General features: G+C 49.1%; 6 protein-coding genes across 6 annotated transcripts; 5 read left to right on the top strand and 1 right to left on the bottom strand.

The window, feature by feature from the left end:
• Positions 1-420: 420 nt before the first annotated feature.
• On the top strand, positions 421-1509 carry UREG_00852 (uncharacterized protein; the record flags this gene model as incomplete). The annotated part of the gene is made up of 1 exon (XM_002541292.1): positions 421-1509. The coding sequence occupies one exon, from the start codon at positions 421-423 to the stop codon at positions 1507-1509; it is 1089 nt and encodes a 362-aa protein (XP_002541338.1).
• Positions 1510-2181: 672 nt separating this feature from the next.
• UREG_00851 (uncharacterized protein) lies at positions 2182-4947 on the top strand (the record flags this gene model as incomplete). Its single annotated transcript, XM_002541291.1, has 5 exons — positions 2182-2585; positions 2662-3172; positions 3222-4543; positions 4598-4800; positions 4877-4947. 5 exons carry the CDS (start codon positions 2182-2184, stop codon positions 4945-4947), a joined length of 2511 nt encoding a protein of 836 aa, XP_002541337.1.
• Positions 4948-6518: 1571 nt separating this feature from the next.
• Positions 6519-8614, bottom strand: UREG_00850 (uncharacterized protein; the record flags this gene model as incomplete). Its single annotated transcript, XM_002541290.1, has 2 exons — positions 6519-7975; positions 8041-8614. 2 exons carry the CDS (start codon positions 8612-8614, stop codon positions 6519-6521), a joined length of 2031 nt encoding a protein of 676 aa, XP_002541336.1.
• A 1950-nt stretch (positions 8615-10564) lies between these two features.
• UREG_00849 (uncharacterized protein) lies at positions 10565-10903 on the top strand (the record flags this gene model as incomplete). Its single annotated transcript, XM_002541289.1, has 1 exon — positions 10565-10903. The coding sequence occupies one exon, from the start codon at positions 10565-10567 to the stop codon at positions 10901-10903; it is 339 nt and encodes a 112-aa protein (XP_002541335.1).
• Positions 10904-13630: 2727 nt separating this feature from the next.
• UREG_00848 (uncharacterized protein) lies at positions 13631-14006 on the top strand (the record flags this gene model as incomplete). Its single annotated transcript, XM_002541288.1, has 2 exons — positions 13631-13776; positions 13877-14006. 2 exons carry the CDS (start codon positions 13631-13633, stop codon positions 14004-14006), a joined length of 276 nt encoding a protein of 91 aa, XP_002541334.1.
• A 2713-nt stretch (positions 14007-16719) lies between these two features.
• Positions 16720-19165, top strand: UREG_00847 (uncharacterized protein; the record flags this gene model as incomplete). Its single annotated transcript, XM_002541287.1, has 3 exons — positions 16720-18144; positions 18240-18672; positions 18729-19165. The coding sequence occupies 3 exons, from the start codon at positions 16720-16722 to the stop codon at positions 19163-19165; spliced, it is 2295 nt and encodes a 764-aa protein (XP_002541333.1).
• Between the last annotated feature and the right edge of the window lie 771 nt (positions 19166-19936).

Raw genomic sequence — 19936 nt, 5'->3', positions numbered from 1 at the left:
TCGCGCCCGCCCAGTGTCCGTCGCCGGCGCAGCCTGCAGCACCTGCAAGACCTCGAAACCCGCCTCGACCAATTGGTATCGGAGAACCGCCTACTTGCGACAGCCAAGTCAACAACTGAAAAGGCGCTGGAAGTCCAAACAATCAACCAAAGACAACATGCCAAGGCCCTCGAAGCGCGCGAACGCGAGATCGAAGATAAACAGTCTGAGATAAGCCAGCTAAAGAAGTCTTCGCAATGGCTTCAAAGTGAACTTGCAAGGCTCACAGACCTTAACGAGAGTCTCTCAGCGACCAATTCAGTCCTTCAATCGTCTCGCGAACAGGAGACAAGCCAACACCATGAAATCGCGAAACAATGGCAGCGGTCGAGGGAGGAGCTAGAGGATCTCCGGGCGAAATACACTCAGTTATCTGCTGGGATGGAGGGGATAGTGAGCAATGAAGTCAGTACAGCTCTAGCGGAAAAGAATGCAGAAATCCGTCGACTCCGCGGGGAGCTACTAGAAGCTCAAGATAAGATCAAGGAGCTCCAGGAAAAGATTGTCGCTTCGTCTCACGATAGTATCATCACTTTCCGCGATGAAGACTACTTCGAAGCGGCTTGCCAGAAACTCTGCCACCACGTGCAACAATGGGTGCTGCGATTTTCCAAGTTCTCCGACATGCGGTTGTGCCGCTTGACGAGCAGCCTTCAGGATGAGAAGGTCACGGACCGGTTTGAAAACTCCATCTTGGACGGTTCTGATGTTGATACTTACCTTGCCGACCGTGTCAAGCGTCGTGATATCTTTATGTCCGTGGTGATGACAATGATGTGGGATTACATCTTTACACGCTACCTCTTTGGTATGGACCGGGAACAGCGACAAAAGCTAAAGACTCTTGAAAAGCAATTGAGTGAAGTAGGACCACCGGCTGCCGTTCAGCGATGGAGAGCCACCACCCTTTCGTTGCTTGCCAAGAGACGCGCCTTCAAAGAGCAACGGGCACTCGACTCTGAAGCAGTTGTGCAAGAGATATATCGTACCTTGTCAAAGCTCCTTCCACCTCCGCACGAACTAGAACAGAGCATTCTGGATTCTCTCCGGAAAGTGATGAAAGCGGCTGTTGATCTCTCTATTGAGATGCGCACTCAAAAGGCAGAATATATCATGCTTCCACCCTTGAGACCTGAATACGATACCAATGGCGACTTAATTCGCAAGGTCCATTTCAACGCCGATCTAATGAATGAGCGAAGCGGCGAGACTACCTCCAATGAAGAACTGGAGGAGCAACAGGCTGTAGTCCGGATCGTCCTTTTCCCACTAGTGGTCAAAAAGGGAAGCGATGAAGGCGAAGGTGATGAGGAGATAGTTGTGTGTCCGGCTCAGGTCCTCGTTGCGAGGCCAGGGAAAGATAAGAAAGTCGTGAGAGTGTTGAGCGGCGACCGATTGTCTGCCAATGCAATCAGCCAGTCGAATCACAGTTTCCCGTCGATAGACATGAGTACAAGTAACATGATATGAGGCGTCACACTCAGCTCCTATTACTTGATATTTAGACGGTTCTCTTTCCTGAGACACGGGTCTGGTGGCGTTTGGATCGGAGCCATTGATTGAACCTTTGCGATATCCACGATCAGGGGGTTTTTCGGCATTTTTTTGATGGAGCAACTGTTCTGTTAACTGTGTTATGTACTGGCTTTGGGAGCGGGATTTTGTTTTCTTTTTCTTTCTTCATGATGAACGACGTTGACCTGCTTTGGTTTATTCGTACTGACTTGTCGCTTTTCCGGGGCTGAGTTGGCCTGATGATTTTGATGACTCGACGACTGTGAGATATGGGATATGTGTAACTACTAAAGGCCGTTTAATTATAATCCATGTAACAACCTGAATATCCGAGCTGCTATCCTCCCATTGCTTTTGTCTGACGTGTCTGGTTTCAAGGATTACAGCGCAGTGTGTTCTGCCGGCTGTCTGTGTTGGCTTTTTCGCACACAAAACACACTTTGGCCCAGGAACCCCAAGCCACACAACGTCATTGAGCCGGTCTGCTCTCCTCGCACTCTGAGCGGTCCTCCATCAACCAGCAACGTCCACCAGCTCCTCCAGCCTGCCGGTTCTAGACGCCATTTGATTCATGTCAGTACCTATGGTCACCTGCCACATCCGCTTCCTTGAGTTCTTCCCCCCATAATGTCCAACAGCAATACCTCAGCCCCTCCAACGGCGGGGGGAAGCTCGCCCAACCCCAGTCGCGAGAGGCCAGGGACCTACCAGGGCAGCCCGCATCCAGTTTCGCCATTTCCGGAGACTCAGATTGGCCCTCAGGGCCCCAGCAATAAGCATGGCAAGAAGCGGCGGCATCGAGGCCACAAGAAGCGACGTCCTCGCCGGCCTTCATTCGCTCCGGCGACCGTTGAAACTCCGCATGCAGATTCCCCTGATCGAGCGGTAGACAGAATACCTGAAGAGGGCGAAAGTAACGCCCCAAAATCGCCGGAAGCTGCACGTCGGGCATCATTCTACCGGCTGGGCCAGATAGGCGGGATTAACTCTAGTGAGACCAGCTTGGATAGTGAAGCATTGCTGGATCACAGGTATGGCTCATATATCTATCAGGACTAAGCTCGTGTTAAGTAGTTGAGAGCTAATACGGTATGCTGGATTTTATAGAAATCAACCGATGCTGCGTCCCCGCCATGATAGTAGACTAGCCCAGAGCTTCCGACCCGATTATCCTCCTCAATCGTCATTCGCTTCGGCGGAAAATCGCCCTCGTCCTACTACGACACTTCGAACGGCTATCAAGTCGTCAGAAGAGAGTGAAGGTGAATCAGACGAAGCAGATGACCGGACTCCTCTTATCAGGCCCAACTCTTTGCACAATACAAACTTTGTCCGGTATGGAGCAGACAATCGAGACAACCCACGATATTCGAGGCGATCTTCTGGTCGTAGCATTCGCTCAGAACCTCACTCTATCGGTGAGGAATATGAATTTAGGAAAAACTACGACGTCAATAACCCCCCTTCTGTACCCGGAAGCCCAAAAGTTGGTCCAGAGTTTGGGTATGACGATTCACTCATCACTGGAAGAGATTTTGGCCGTTCAAAATCCCCGGAAACTAGAAGCACGTCTGCCGTACCGCGCGATGTGATCATTGATATGGATGGTGCTGGCAAGGTTGATCAAACAGGATCTGCTCCACTATCACCCACGATCTCCCCTCAAGAGCTTAAGCGTCGTCGAACTGTTACTCTTCCCGTCGAAGACGACGTATGCTTTCCCCACAGGTGCATTGTCTGATCTCGGCGAAGAGGAGTTTACTGCGCACCCACCGATAGAAGGCTATTCGGCGGAACCTCGACGGCGCAGGAGGAGGGTTTGGCCTGACCTTTCAGTCTTGGAGGAGTGGAGCCGGGAAGAGAAGGAAGAACGAACGGAGGGCATTCGGACGAAAAAGATCAGTGAGCCTGTTCTTGTCGGTGGCAGACTACGCATTCGAAATACCCCCTGGAGACGCGAGGAAGACGAAGCGCCGTATAGATTCACGTATTTCAACGAAGAGTTTCAGAGCACTATTCATAGCCAAACTATTTCTGAGCTTGCACAATCCGGTCAGACTTTTAAGGATCTGTTCATCCCCGATCCTCCAGAGTTGGAATCAGATGAAGAAGAGGAGGAAGATGAGTTTCCGCTATTCGCCTTGAATGGAACTAGAACAAATTCTTCGTCGATGCCCGGCTATAATAGCAGAAGCGACCAAGATAGCGCTGTGGCTGGTTCCCGAGAAGTCAGCCCCAATCACAGGCCCCAATCTCCCTCGGGGAAGAAGGAGAAACGGTATGGGCCTCGCCCAACGTTTTGGCTGGATGTTCTGAGTCCCACTGATGCTGAAATGCGTACCATTGCCAAAGCGTTTGGCATACATGCCTTGACAGCAGAAGACATAATGATGCAGGAAGCCCGTGAGAAAGTGGAACTTTTTCGTCACTATTACTTCATTAACTACCGGACCTTTGAGCAGGACATCAACAGTGAAGATTTCCTCGAGCCTGTGAATATGTATGTCATCGTATTCCGGGAAGGCCTGCTGAGTTTCCATTTTTCGCAAACGCCTCATCCTGCCAATGTACGACGGAGGATACGACAGCTCAAGGACTATCTAATTCTCAATTCTGACTGGATCTCTTATGCTATCATTGACGATATTACTGATGTCTTTGGTCCCCTGATCCATTCTATTGAGGACGAAGTTGACGATATTGACGATACAATTCTACGGATGCATTCCGACTCAAAGGAGTTTAGTGACACATCTCCCTCGGACGCGGCTATTTCGGGGTCTGACATGCTTCGTCGTGTTGGTGAATGTCGCAAAAAGGTAATGGGTCTGTATCGGCTTCTAGGCAATAAAGCAGATGTAATCAAAGGCTTTGCCAAACGCTGCAACGAGCAATGGCAAGTTGCCCCAAAGTCGGAAATCGGTCTATATCTTGGTGACATTCAGGACCATATCCTAACAATGACGGGGAATTTGACCCACTATGAGACGTATGGATCATACCCATTTTCATTCCTTAGTTCAACTAACTAAGAGGTTTGTAGCTTACTCTCACGAGCGCACTCGAACTATCTGGCTCAGATAAATATCCGTATGAACGAACGACAGGAACAGACTGCTGACGTACTTGGCAAACTCACTGTTTTGGGAACCATTGTCCTCCCTATGAACATCATCTGTGGCATGTGGGGAATGAACGTCAAGGTTCCGGGTCAGGATATTGATAATCTCAATTGGTTTATGAGCAGTACGTACAGCCTGTTTCTCTTTGGCCTGACTGTGACACATTCATAGTTTTACATATTAACATGCTATTTTCCTAGTTTCTGCTGGCCTTGTGGTCTTTGCCGTTGTTTGCTTCTACGTCGCCAAGCGAGTATACAGGATTGTGTGATTGTACGGTTGGTTTTGGATGCTCGTTTTTCTCTGTTGATTTCTGGTCTGTTTATATACATGAATTATGCGAACCCTGCTGATTGTCTTGACGGCCTCTCATAACTGGGTTGGTAACTATATCCTCTTATTATATATATGTGTGATTTTCTTGATATTCCCAACAAGAGGTGTTTGGATTTGGGGCGGCCTGTGACTTGACTTTCTTTCTTGGTTTCTCTAGCTTCCGTCGTTTTTCGCATCATTTGGATTTCTTGCTTTCACCTATGCCAGAAAAGCCATGTACTGTACATACCTCATCCCATGCATACATGTGTACATACGCATACATACACCCGAATGAAGTGTTTGCCTACAGTCGGGTCTTGTGTAGGTTTCTTGAAAGGGTATTATTGTCTACTATGAGTGACTACTAGCCGAAGATGCCGGTGATATCATTGAGAGTCTGGAGTAGACACCCAACAACTGGGAGGCATCCACACTTTTCTTGAGAAAGTCACATAAAAAGAATGCTCAGTTTTCAGGCGCTTGGAACCATCAGTGTATAGTCAAATGGCTCGGTGTGAAGCTCAAAAGGATGCGGTGCTGTGAGGCCCTTCATGCCATTCTCCCAATCTACTGTCAAATAGACAAATGCTCACTCTGAGGCCTCTAGCTCACATTGAAAAATTTAGTTTTTTTTTGTCCTTTCAAGTTTTTCGACATACAAAGGAAATTCGTTATTACATACGGAGTATCTAGGGCAAAAAGGAGCGACTAGACCTGACTGTGTAAGTCCTCAATAGATAAGGCATAACAAATAGGAAATAAAAGGGGGGGTATAATAAATGAGATACAAGTAAAGAAAGGCAAAATCCTGTGCCCCCAAGAAACATATCATGGAATAATGTAACAATAAAAGAAAAATCCAAAAAAGAAGACAAGCCCTAAAAAGAAGAGCAAAAACAAGGAAAAGAATCTGCCATAATCCCTTGCGCCAAACAACGCATCCCGCTTTGCCCGTCCTGGCCCTGAATTCCAATCGTTGCCTTTTGCCGTCTATATAATCTGTGGTAATTTGCATATTGCATCGCGTTTCGTTAAAAAGAAGAGTCAACTCCCCAACTGGAGAGGGAAGTAGTAAACGTATTGATCGAGGGCTTTTTTTCTCCTCTAACCCCTTTCGATTCCTCTGTTGGATTGTTTCGGAAAGATAGGATCAAATGGGAGGAGGCGACATTAAAAAGGGTAAAAGATAGGAAAATCCAAAATATAAACACAGGTGCCGCTAAAAAACAAGAAAAGCGTGTCAATTAAATGCCCAGCGTTTATAGATGTCGGTGGAGAAAGGAACCGCTATGCTCCACGTTTGCGCCATTTCGAAAAAGTTATAAGAGAAGGGAAAAATCGGTCAAGGAAGAAGGACGTCAGCGTATCCAAGGTAAATGAAGTAAAATGTGGTAAAGGGTATAAAGGCGGGAACTTTAGCCGAAACTGGACGCAATGCAAATCAGATCCAAGTGAACCAAGAAAGGTGGTGATGAGGCTTCTTGATACCAGCGACAAGGCAGTGGATGACGGGCGTATTGATGGTTATTCGATGTGAACCGAGTCACTTGGAACTTCATCATCATTTCCATGATCACCGCCATTGCCATCTTTGTCGCCGTCGTCTGGTAGAACGTTGATTTTGGAGCTTATGGAGGCTGATTTCATGCCAGAACTCATTGGCAACTGGTACTTGACGACTCCGCGGACGATTAATTCAAACGGATGCTGGAGAACACGCTCCCATCTTAGAGATCCTCCTTCCTCCGTTTTGTTCCCTGGTTTCGTCAATCGTACCTGGCCGGTTGAGTTGGATGCGATGTGCTTCCAGGGTGAAGGCTCAAAGGTCAGGGGTGATGCGAAATGGAATATCCGGCCTAGTAGCATGGTTTGTGGATCTCCGCTGAGGTCGTCGTCCGGAATAGGATCTGTTCCCTTGTCGACACCACCGGTGGCATTGAACGTCGGGCGTGGGCTCAAAATTTCGGACTCCCGGTCGCGAGCACCGCTGTTCACCGTTCTCGCCATAATTGCACGTTTTTTGCTGTCCTTAGTTCGAGGCAGCTCCTTTGGGTGGGGCCCTCGATCTCTCCAAAACGCATCAGTACCAACGTACCTACTCTTTGCAAAGATATTCACATCCATGTCACTAATCGTGAGCGCGAATAAATTGGGGTTAACGGCTTCAATGTCCAGGTCAAGCATTATTGTTTGTTCCGAAGCTAGAACGTTTTGAATTTCTCGGACATGCACGTTTTTAAGAGACTGTGTGGCCCCAATGATGAATACGGTCGATCCACCAGTGAGGACGAGCAGCAGCATCAAAAGTAACGCACATATACCATATCGCGCACAGAATCCAATTCGTCGGCTTCCGAAATACTCCATCTGTCTCAGGCTGGAGCTGTTCGGCCGTCGGTTACGGCCGCGAATACCTCGAATTGCTCCAACTAGAGGGGTCCGTTCGTCATCAGCACCTTCGGCGTCGAAGTCATACCCATATGTATCTCCGTCTCTCTTCAGATTTCGACTGTGGCCATTGCCAAGAAAATGTCGGGGCACTTTAGAGCTCTGAGATGACTGAAAAGGCGATTGATCCAACACAGGCTGATGGGCACCGCCCCTTCCATTCCGCCCAATATGATAATGGCGAGCTGTATGCATGTGTCCATTTCCCCGTGCACTGCCTCTACCAGCCGAGCGATCTTCACCTTCGCCGTCCATTGTGTTGTAGGAAGAAGTGTTGGTGAATTTCATGCTTCGTTTTCCGGTGATACCATGTAGAGCATCTCTGACACCAGGTCGCAAGCGGTTCCCGTATTGATCAAATTGACCAACCATGGATGCCGCACTTGGCGTCCGTGAATGATATCGATGTTGCCGCGATGGGTGAGGGTCTGGCGGGTTGGACTCGTAGACAAAGGTCTCTGCGGAATCAGATGAATCGGCATCATCGACAGCACTAGCGACTTTGGCCTCAAAGTTATCCGCTTTTGATGACACTAAACGACAGGGTTAGCTCTACTGCTATGCCCAAAGTTTATATCATATATCATCAAAACCTTACCCGTTCCAATTGGCACAGTAGGCTTGCGCGTTTTCTTCTTCTCCTTTTTCGGCCGGATGGTCTCATCACTGGCCCGTAAGCGAATCGTTGCACTGGGATCCTTCCTACTCCCCCGTTCGCCAGCCCCTCCAACCAACGAGACTTGAGGTATCGAACTAACAGTTTCTGTTTCTACGGTCATGTTTGTCATGGAAGTTTCCCCGATTTTGCCCCGCGCAGAGCTTAGTGAGGTAAAGGAACGCTTCGCGATAACCTCGTCCGATTTTGGATTTGCAGGTGTCAACATTTGTTTGCTCTCAATCTTCGACCCAGCGCTTTTATTTCCAGGACTATCACTACCACTGTCGCCAGCATATTTTGGATTTTTAACAGTCTCTCCCGAGCTTTCGCTAGTGAGAGTCGGGACGCTTCCCTCCTGGACGGTTTCAAGAGCAGGGGCTGCTCCTCGACCCAACCCGCGGTTAGGACTTTGGAGCTGAGAGTCAGAGGTCTCAACACATCTATCCCGGTGACAGCAACAAATCTTCAGTTCCCACAGGATGCCTTTTGCTTGAGGTGTTTGCGGGAAAACCATCGTGCTCTGTGCGTCTGGGGGATGTGGTACGTTGCAAAGGGGCTCGAGGAGATAGATTTGGCGGCGGGGACTTTAATCTATTCAATCTTGGCCATTGTAAAGGAGGATCCCCCGATTTTGTAGGCATATTAGACTTTTCAGGCTGGGATAAATCTGTTGATTCATCTGTAGAAGGCGGCGGAAAATGCGCCTGATTCGAATCGACGGGGTTGCCTTGCAAGTCGAGAATAATCGGGATCGAGGTACGGCCGATGGATGTAGTGCTTGATGTTCGGCTTTGGCCTGATTCTTGGCTATTCTTGCGAGACCTTGACGATGATATGGAATTTACGGGCCTGCGTGGCGGTCGATAGGGAGAGGTCTCTCTCGACGAAGGCACGGAGCTTGTGGATGACAACGGAACGGGTCGACCAGTGGCAAGGTGCTTCGAGGACTGTGTTGTACCGTTGGATTTCGCGTCACGCGTGGAGGGGGAAGCGTGAGAATTCGGTCCGCGCTTCCCATTCCGAGAAATGACAGCGGAAGGCATGTCCCAGTCTGGGTTCGGTACGCTATCCCTATTTCCTAACGACATGATAGCGGGATACGAAGCGAGTCGGTCGGTAGAAGGAGTGAGGTGATTCGGTACGATGGTTGGAATGAAATATCGAATCCGGGAGGGCGATTCACGCACGCAGGGACCCGCCTGCAGTTCACCCAGTGAATGGTATGCAAATTCTCCAATGTCAGGGCCAATAGCCAAGGCATTCCATGCTGAGATTCACTGAAATGGAAGGGAGACCAAAGAGATTTCAAATCTTGCTGTTTTAGAGTTGGTGTGATGTCCAATACCGAGAAGGATCGTCAAGCAGAAGCCAGGATGCCGGAGAGGAAAGAAAAATCGTTGTTTGTTTGTTGTTATTCTTGTTGAACGGACGTTGACCACATCATCGGAGCTGCATGATCTGGGTCGCAGATGGCCGTTGGGGGCAGTTGGGCAGACGAGTCGGTGGGCAGGCCGATGCGGGATTGGTGGATGAGCTGGGGCAGGCTCGAAAACCGTCGGGAGACAAGCGCCACGTTCCTGGTGTTCCGTCAACTCTGATCCTGCTGGGTGCTTGTCTGTCCTGCCTCGTCCTCCAGCGGTTGCGTCGGTTGGCGGTGATGGCACTGCTGGGGTGGTGTGGATTGGCCGTTAGCGTCGATGAGACCAATAAGGGCGGCCCACGTCAAAGACTGCAGAGATCCGACAGCAACGATGCCACGGTCCTGGCGAAAAAAACGCTCGTTATAAGAAGTGAAGCGGCGGAAGCACCAGGGATCGAGCTATTTTGTGCGGGACGGCGGTTGCGAAAGGGGATCGCCCGCGGAAAGAAGCTCACAGGCTTGACGATGGAACCGGGACAAACGGATTGACCAAAGAATGCGAGAAGAGGATATCACTCTTGCGGTCAGAGGAGGGGTTGAAGAGTGATTGCGGCAGATGGAAGACTGGGAGACGAGGATGAAGAGGACGAACGACGCTGGTTGTTGAGGCGAGTCGACTGGTGGCGGTCGCTTTCATCATCGAGCGAGTGACTTGGGGGAACTTGCCGGCCTTGGTTGAGACGGTATTGTGACCATACGCAGGAGTATCAGTACGAAAATTATATCTTTGATTGCCAATCAGATTATAGGAATACTGGCAATTGTGGAGTTTATTTTGATCACTGGGACGCTATTGGTTCTTTGTTAATTCGCCAAGCAGGAACCTTGGCGGTAACATACAAGCAATTACGCATACAGACCGCCATTGATGAGGGAGCACAGGTACAGCCAGGTACTCCTACTCTGTGTCCACACTCATCCAAATTGCTGCTGAAACCAGCGCTTGAAATGCCAGGATTTACTGGAAGAAGAATAAAGAGATGCTGCTGTCACTCCGCAACTGAGTTGAGGCCCTAATGGGAGCAACCTTTCCAACTTTCCCAGATGTCACCGTCTTCAGCAGGGATCGTTGCAGGCTTTTCTGTCTCTTCTCACGCTGGTGCCCGACTCTCCGCATCGTCACCGCGAGAATCGCCGTTGAGTTCGTCCTTGTCGCTGGGTCCAGAACGCCTTGCCCAGCCATCTAGACTCGCCTGGTTGATCCATCTCCAGACGAGCAGTTCGATTCTCCTCGAAGGCTGCTATGACGACGACTCTCATCATGCCATTCCAGGATGGGCACTCGAGAATGGTGTTTTGTCTCATCTCCTCCTGATCTTTCGAGCTGTTAATATTGCTCTGGTCCTCGCATCCATGCTGCCTTTGGAGACACAAGGTGTCTGACCGACATCTCGAACCCGCCCAGGTCTCGGAAGACTCGGACCATCGGCTACCCCCGAATTTAAGAGAGAATTCCACCATAAAGGCCACTACTATTATTCTTTGTCGAAAGATTATTTCTTCGTCTTCCGCTGAAAAGCGCCCCGGAGTTCGCAGCCATTGACCATGCCCATCTGGTTAAGCCCTTGGCGAGCAAATGAACGGCAAGCTTTTACAAATCATGACGTCTGGGATCTAACCCTGGCCACTGCAGACAGCTCATCTCAAGCGAGGTGTTAAGTTAGAGCTGAGGATGTTTGCCGCGGCGGAAACGGTGGAGGGCTCCAAAATCACGGAAAAGGCCTTTTGAGGAATTCTGCTTGTCTCGTTTGCACTGTTCCGGGCACTCCCGTGTTACAATGGAGTTGTGAATTCACCTGAGGACGAAGCTGATCCTATTTCAGCTAAATCCCCTCTGAGATTAGAATGATACCATTACTCTCAATTGCTGCATAGCATTTTGAGGATCGTGTTCGCATTCTCTCATTTTATTCTCACTCGCTGTCTCACTATGCTCCTGCCCTGAGAACGAGGTAAAAGCAAATCTATCCAACTGGAGAAATGTTGTCCCCCTGAAGAATGTCACATCCCACTCGAACCAAATATCGCAAAATTGTAAGCTCCTACACAGGGTGATGAGATAGGGTATCAAGTCATATTATAATGAGCTTCTTACTCATTGGGTGCAACTTAGCCGTCAACCCGGGCAAGGTCAGCCTCACACGGAAATACGTCGCCGACCATCTACTATATCAGTTTCAACTGACTAGCCTGCTTAATGATGGCTGTATGACTGACAGCCAAGATTCTCTTTGTTCTTTCTCCTTCTCTTCACCCATGAACCGGAAGCAAAATTGCATTTCAATACTCCCCCATGTGTTCTACTTGCTGCATTACTGCGTATGACCGCATAGATTACTTTCGAAATTGCACCACAAACTGAGCGCATAATTGCGGACAATATACTATCTGCAAAATTCAATCGATTTGATATCTATCCCAATTTGGATGCTTGACTTTGGTACTCATCAAAAACCAATAGAGGAGAGCTGAGATCTACTCCCGAGCTACCCCCTTTACCTTCCCTTAAAGTCATACTGTTGATTTAAACCGCAACATCTCGAAGATATCCTTGTGAAAAAAATGACTTGATGCTCATAAGAACTGTGTGATTTGGCAAGATGGTTCATAGAACAGCCTAGTCATACATTAGGTATCTGCCTTTTGCTGCTTCCTTCAACACCTTCATTTCCTTTGCTTTAAATGAGCTTCAAGTCACTGATTTGTTGTTAGTTTTTTTTTCTGACCACTTCCTTTCAGAGGGCTGCTGACCACCAGAGCCTCACCCATATTAGTGGTGCACTGAACTGCAATCCACAGGCTACTTGATCTCATCAAGCTTGCTGATTTGAGTGAAACAGTGCCAAATTTCAATTAAAATCTAGAAAGAATACCCAAAACTGCCTTCTGCCTCTCTATAGCCTTTTGCTTCTTCTAACCTAGCTCTGTCTTGAGCCCCTCTCACATTAACATAGAGAATCAAGCAAAGATAAAAACCATCTAACATATGTCATACTGTCAACAACACTATAGAATGGGATTTGTGCCAGGCCTTTTACTATAAATATTAGGGAAACTCCATTATTGCTAGGTGGGTGAGCTGGATTCTACTGACTTGGGTTTGGCATAGTTTAGGCTGACTATGGGATTTCACCAACAAGTTTGATATTGATAAGAGTCACCCCGGACTTTATAGTAACCTATATTTTTCCTTTACTCTCAGAGCCTGAACATGGAAAGACGCACAGCACAATGATGGAGAGTGAATTAGACTCTGCTGGGGAAGAAATGCTGAGCAAAATACTAATTACTCAAGGTATCAGGAAGACTCCATGCAAGCCATATGAATTGCATACTGACAGAACAGCAGAGTTATTATCCAAGTTGCTACCATCAACAAGTATCCTTTGAGAAACTTGTCCGATCGTGTACGCGCCTGCCGTCCTCCTAAACTGAAGCAGGGGTGATATTGACCTTTTTTCAATGTCCAAAGAATTACCAGACAAATAGAAAGTTTTGTCTGGACTGTTGGTGCCTACCTCAGTCAGATACCAGACTACAAAACAACATAGAGCATTGAAGAGCTCTTAACAGAAAACCAATTTGTCCTATTTACTTCAGTACAGCATCTCAGCGAGCAGACTGTACTGAATTTGCGAACACCATGAAGAAGGATTCTTCTTTATACGCCCTTATAATTCTCCTATAAGAAAGATTTTCCACTTCACTTCCATGGGGATTGATATGGGAGATAAAGCTGCCGATTGGAGGGGGCTTGCCAGAAAATGGCGTCGACAACAAGGCCATTTTTCCCCTCTCTTTCCCATTTCTTAAAAGAAAAATGAACTCCACCATTGTGGTGTTAGACCAGTCCCAAAAAGGGGATAATGCTAGGATAAAAAAGCCCGTTGCCTAAGGAGCTGGCTTCCTTCCTGAAGCTAGCTGCTACATTGGAGTTGAACAAATAGGCCAGTGCTCTTTTCCTGAACCATCCTGTCCTCGGGTTTGCCTAGCATCCTCGTGCAGTATCGCCCCGTTCCGAAAGGAAGAAGCGTCGGAATACCTAGTGTGTCGAACGTCCGAAATCCCCGATCCTCGTCCCCGATAGCGAAGTCTTCGACGACGAGTGCGATGTCGTTTACGAGACCGATCGTGGCGATGATGGGTCCTAGTGGCGCGGGACCGGAGCCAGAGCCACAATTTTCACGGCCTCTTAGAGGCCCCGATCGTTCCGAAAAATCGGCTATGACTCTCATGCGAAACCTAAGATGCTATAAGTGAATCTAGCTCAGACTCCGATAACCGAGGAGGTAGGGAGGACGAGAGATGGGGAGAAAGGCCAGAGATGAGAAGAAACAACTATTGGCGAATCATTAGCAAAATGGCTGATATATTAAGCGAATTCCACAAGGACCTCTGCTGCGAAGATCCCGTTGATGCCGGCCCTGAAGGACGCAACGAGGAACGATATGGTCCGGGAATTTTCCTATTTTGGGGGCTAAACTGAGGCGCAGAGTAAATTTACTTGATGCAATCTAACAAGGCTCGGATTGGTTTAAGATGATTTACACTTGTTTTCTAACTACAGGTTAGAACAATAATGTTGCAAAAGCCGTCTATTATAGGAAAAGAGAAATAGCATGGAAACAGTGTACATAACACCTCTATGCCCATGACCAAGGATATATAAATGGTATGCTCTCGATTTTATCATTTATGCCATCTCTGCTGCGAAAGTAAATCAATCACGCCCGAGCAGGGTCTCCAACCCATTCCCTAAACCACATGCTGCCATTGAATCATTTCACAGTTGGGTTTTTAGCATGCTCCTCTAGATATTTCAATATTAAATGGTTCGCAGCTGGATTGCATCTGCATCCTTCGTAACCCCTTTACTGGAAGTTGAGGTCTTTTGGAACCAACTAGTTATTAACTAGCTGCTAGCAAAAATAACCGGAGTGTGGGATGAGGCGATAGATAAATAGTACCCGCGATGGCAATCCCAGTATCATCTTTTGAAACTTCTAAATTAGGATCACCGAAAAAAGGCTCGAGTTATCAAGTATCAGGGACGGATTCTTGAATGGAGGATCAGGAGCACCTCCATAGGCTTTTTTGTAAGGCAGGGCTTTGGGGCTGTGCTCGACCTATCCGAAGCTTTGGTCGCGCCTAGAAGCCATCCGGGGTAAATGTACGATCCTGGGGAAGTGTGGGAGTTGGCCAGCCAGGCTGAGGCCGAGTCAGAAAGGGTCCCTGCTCCCTCAAATTCCCATCGACGTTGGCCACTGCTTTAGCCATGGCTTTTCAAAGTCATCCACAAACGGGGAAATCGCATACGACCATTGGATCCCATTGAGCACAATCAAATTCAGGTCGATCTGCGATTCAAGTGCAAGAAAACAGTCACCGATAATAATAGGACAGAGAGGATGTCGACTCAAAATTGTGTCGCCTGGGATGTGATACGACGCCCTTGCTTACGGGCGCCTCATTTACCAATAGAAACCCAATGTCCGGCTTCAAGGAACACAGAGTGACAAAGCCTGCATTGGTTCCGTTTTATATGCAGTGTTCTTTTCCTGAGATGGTCCAGGGCTGGTGGCAGCACAAGATCAAAGCGCTTAAATGACTGATGTCTGGTTCTTGGAACGCGGAGTCCTTTTTGAACCAACCATGGTACAGAGCCGCAGGTCATCCAAAAACGATCATGAGCCTATCTCAACATCAGTCAAGTCGTTCCAACGAAAAGTACTCCGTACAGTGATGCGAAACAGGGCGCTTGTCGAAAAGCGAGAGGTGCTGCGGCTCGAGAAACTAATGCAGAGGAGTTTTGGCCGGGCCGAATTCGAAGATCAAAGGGCCAATCCAGTCTCATTCATCGACGCAATGCTCGAAGCAGACAGGCCAGATGCACACCATTATTGGCTGGGGGCGAATGGTGACGGCGGGAGCCGGGCGGGAGCCGGGCGTGAGGCTGGGCTCTGACAGTCACAGAACGCCTCGAGAAGAACGAGCTCTGGATGGAGGGTGAATCTCTTGCAGATCTCAACGCCTGGTTGGCGAGCTGATGCCGCCCATCTGGAAAAACCAGGCGTCTGTTTCGAGAAATGGCCTGCCTGATTTTTCAGCAGGACGAGGGTATATAGTGATGCCGTCCATCCCCTCTGCGGTCGCCTTTGCGATTTCAGCATTTCAGAATCCCGTCGACCCTCACTCGCACCAAACAATCAGAAGCATCCATCGCGGAGGTCTCCGATTCCTTCAAGCTAACTAGTTATCCTCCTCCCATCTCCGCGGCAGTTCTCATTCTTGACTCATTCTTCCGAGCTGGAGCCGGTGGATTCGAAGAACTTTCGACGTGGGATCGCCAGTCCTTGGCCATCGTCATTGCGGGTGGTTGGCGTGTGTTGAAGATGCGAGTGAGTGCTGTTTTGCTCTCCTCTCCTCCCCTCGAGTCCGTGACGGTGCTTCTCTGTGTGACTCTCGTCCTCTCTGCTGGGATCCGTCTTATGCGCACAGCCGCGAAGAGCCTCGTGGCAGCGTATTGTGTCCGTCTCGGAGACGTACTTACGCTGTCTTGACGGCTGCTGTTCCTTTGATTTCCCGCTTGCTGCTGCAGTATTGTGACTGTCCATACGATACCCAAACCAGTTGATGTGGCCCCTCCCTTCTTCTCATCTTCCAACTTCTCATCCTCCCCGCTTCGACATCTCTTCTCTCTCTCTCACACACATCAACTCTTGTCTTCAGCCTTGTCCGTATCCCCAAAAAGTCTCTTGCTTTTATCTAGAACCTCTTCCGGCACGTCTCAAGTGACCCTCTCAATTGAGCCTTGTCCTGTCTCCTCTTTTCTCCTCCACCCCGCCTTGTCCAAGTCTGCCTCCTGTTAATCAGCATAGATGAGTTTCAACCACCGAGAGCGGGATCGTGATTGGGACGAATTGTCTCGCCACTCCGATCCTCGAACGAGCTATACTACGATCAAACGTTACGTCATTCCAGACGAGCATTCCGCCAGCTCTCATCCCAGCCAGCGTCAACTGGCAGTGCGCACATTGGACCGGGAAGACCGGGAAACCATGCCTCGATACTATGATTACGAATATAGCTTGGATACTGACTTTGACCGTGGGTCCCATCTGCCCTTTATACCCTCCCTTCACCCACCCCCTTTCCCTTCCGTCATCCTTTGCCCTGATAGCAGAGTTTTACTGACAATCATGAACGTTCCAGCGGTCTATCGGGGTTCCAATTACTCCAGCTATTCTCCCAGGTCGGACTCAGACTATCAGATCATCCATCGTTCTGAGGCGATGGACGATCGGATGATGGTCCGGCATGAGCCTAGGGAAGACGATTACTACTACCACAGACGGGTTCGTGAATATGACCATGGACACCAGTACCCAGAGTATGAAGTGAGGAGCTACAGGACTGAAAGCCCCGGTCGCCGCTCACGGAGGCGAAGGTGTAGTAGCGATGAAGATCTAGTTTACGTCCGTCGAAATGATCGCGAGGAAAGTCCCCACCACTATCGACGGCATCTTGCTGAAGGCGCTCTCGTTGGTGTCGGTGCTGCTGAATTGATCCGACATCAGAGCAAGAAATCCGACAAAGGTCAAGGAAGCACTATTGCCCGGCTGGGTAAAGATGTCGGCGCGGGAACACTCGGTGTTCTTGCTGCAGATGCCATCGTGAGGGCGCGAAGTCGTCATCGGAGCAAGAGCCGCCCTCGAAGCAAAAGTCGCCGTCGTTGTGAATCGCTTGACCGGGGAAGAGACTACCATCGTCATCGCTATCGGTATCACCATCGGCGATACCACAAGGGAGGTAGTCGGTCCTCCTCATCTTCGCGCTCCCGGGCGCGCACACTTGCCGGGCTTGGATTGGGGGCTGCTGCCATTGCCGGAGCCGTTGCGCTAGCAAAGAAGCATTCTGAGAAGAATGAGAAGAGAGAAAAATCGTCGACTCGCCGGAGTCGATCGCGCCGCCGCCGTTCCTCATCCACTTCTTCGAGTTCAGATGCGCGGGACCCAGAACATCGCAACAAACGGATGGCGGAAGCAGGACTTGCAGGAGCCGCCGTTGCTGGGCTGATTGAACACGCACGCAGCAAATCCCGATCAAGGAAAGGCCGCTCGCGCAGTCGGATACGAACAGGAATCCCCATCGCTGCAGCTGGCTTAGGCAGCGCTGCGATTGCGGCTATGTATGAGAAAACCAAGGCCAAAAAGGAAGAAAACAAAGAGAAAGAAGCACGCCGTGCGCGTAGTCGATCACGATCTAAAAGCAGAGCACGCTCATACCCGGATGCGCCTGCCGGTGTCCCTACACACTTGATTGAGTACGGAGAGGACCCAGTCTACGGGCGTATTCCAGCAAGCGACTACTACGGCCGGCCGGAAAGCCCACACTATGTTGCTCGAAGGCATAGTCGCAGCAGTCGCAGCCGGCGCCGTAGCCCATCGACGGAGAGCTGGTCGTCTTCTGATCGTGAAAGCAGGAAACATCGTCGCAGCAAACGTAGCGGGAGGAGTCGATCTCGAGACCTTGCAACGGCTGGACTCGCTGCTGCTGGTGCAGCAGGGATTGCCGCACATGAATATAAACAAAGAAAAGAGCGGAAAAAGAATGAGAGGGATCGAGTAGGTACTTTTTCCCTATTTTCTTATTTACTTTGGATTTGATTGAAATACCTTGTGTAAACCTCGAATATTACTCACACATTCTGCGTTTGTAGGGCATGAACAAGAGGAAGAGGAAGAGCAGGCCGGTGATATGTACGATGATACATATGACTCTGCGGCCCCTTACCCACCCTCCCCTCCTCCACCAAGTGCTACCTCGTACCCTCACGATCATTACTACCCGCAGACAAATCAATTCCCGCCGCCACCTACCTCTACAACTACGCTTAACACTCAGCCATACCGCTCTTCTGATTATCCGCCGCCTCTTAGGCCTTCATCAATGCCGCCGCCAAATCAAGTCCCATATAACCCCGGCCGATTACCCCCCGCCTCCGGGTGCACCTCCACCTCCTCAACACTATCACTATGCTCCTCCAACTGCACAGGACCCTTATGCGCCTCGGCAACCTCGAGGTGATGAGAATGTGAGTGCTGTGCCGCAATCCACCCTCCCTATTGAACAGCACCAAGATGAATATGAGGGTGGGTTCAGGGAGCATAATGCGCTGTATTGGGCTTACTAACGTGTTTACTCGTAGGTGTGAATTATCGTGACTTGTTTAGCCAGCGAAGCAGCCACCCATTTCCTACAAAGAGACAGTCGTCACATCCAGAAGGCGCAACCCATGAAAGTCGTCCTAGGTCTTCAAGCCAACCGGCTGCAAAGACAGTTCAATTCAATCTTCAACCTGATTATGCTTCCGCCGACTCTTACACTGAAAAAGGGTACGAAACAGATGATAGTGACTCTACTATTGACGGGTATAACCGTTCGCGCCATCATGACACTCGCCGACATCCTAGACATCAACCTTCTCATTCGCGGACTCCCTCCCCTGTTGCTTCGAAACGAGAAAGCCAATTTCAAGTTCCGGTTAGGCCATCAGGGAACCATAATTCAGATTCTGATAGTACCGTTGATTTGCCCGACCGCTTTGACTCAAGAGGACAACCGGTATCGACGACCTGGTGGTAGTACCTCGAGCTGTTTGCGCCTGTTCCCTTGGCCTTGGTTGTACAGGAACAGTTTCTCCGATGTTTACTCACTCGTTATCCTCCTTTTCTTTGTTTTGTTTACCATAACTAGTTGTTAAATTTGCATTGATAATTGTTTACGGACGGTTCAATGTGGGTGGCTATTATCTTATGCTTTTGATGACTCTTTCCATGAATGTTATGATTGATGACTTGCTCTTAATGTCCTGTCTGCGGTTTTATGCTCTAGCGATGGTGGGAAACAGTCATGGTATAGGTATCAATTTTGGGATAGACCTTTTGAATCTTATATAATTGACGTAACCTCCTGATCGGTCTTTTAGTCCAAAACATCAATTTGTTTAGAAGCCTTCAACAAGCATCGGCGGACTCGAGAGTCGGAACTCAATGTTGCTGAGACCTTGCTCAATAGGTCCTGGTATGTATTCAAACGTATAGAGGATTATGAACCCATGCTTGAGATACGGCAGCATAAGATACTGGGCGCATTCCGTTATTAAAAAACAGTTTCGCTTATCGATCGACGTGTTAGGCTTGTTGATGATGGGCTTGTTATTTGAAATCGCGACCGCGTAATAGAATCCCAACACACAGACTCTGGAGGATAACAGTCACAGCTTTTCCTTCAGTGTACGGTGTGGTTTGATCGCAGGCGTGCGCTTGACGTGTGACCAGATTCCGTTTGTATTCGTGTTGACAGATATGTATATTCCAGCTGCGCCCGAGCGACAGCATTTTTCTTATTCTCAAA

The sequence above is a fragment of the Uncinocarpus reesii genome, genomic scaffold (assembly GCF_000003515.1).
Source record: "Uncinocarpus reesii 1704 scaffold_1 genomic scaffold, whole genome shotgun sequence".
Lineage (NCBI taxonomy): Eukaryota > Fungi > Ascomycota > Eurotiomycetes > Onygenales > Onygenaceae > Uncinocarpus > Uncinocarpus reesii.
The sequence above is the reverse complement of the archived record's forward strand: the minus strand, read 5'-3'. Positions and strand labels throughout refer to the sequence as shown.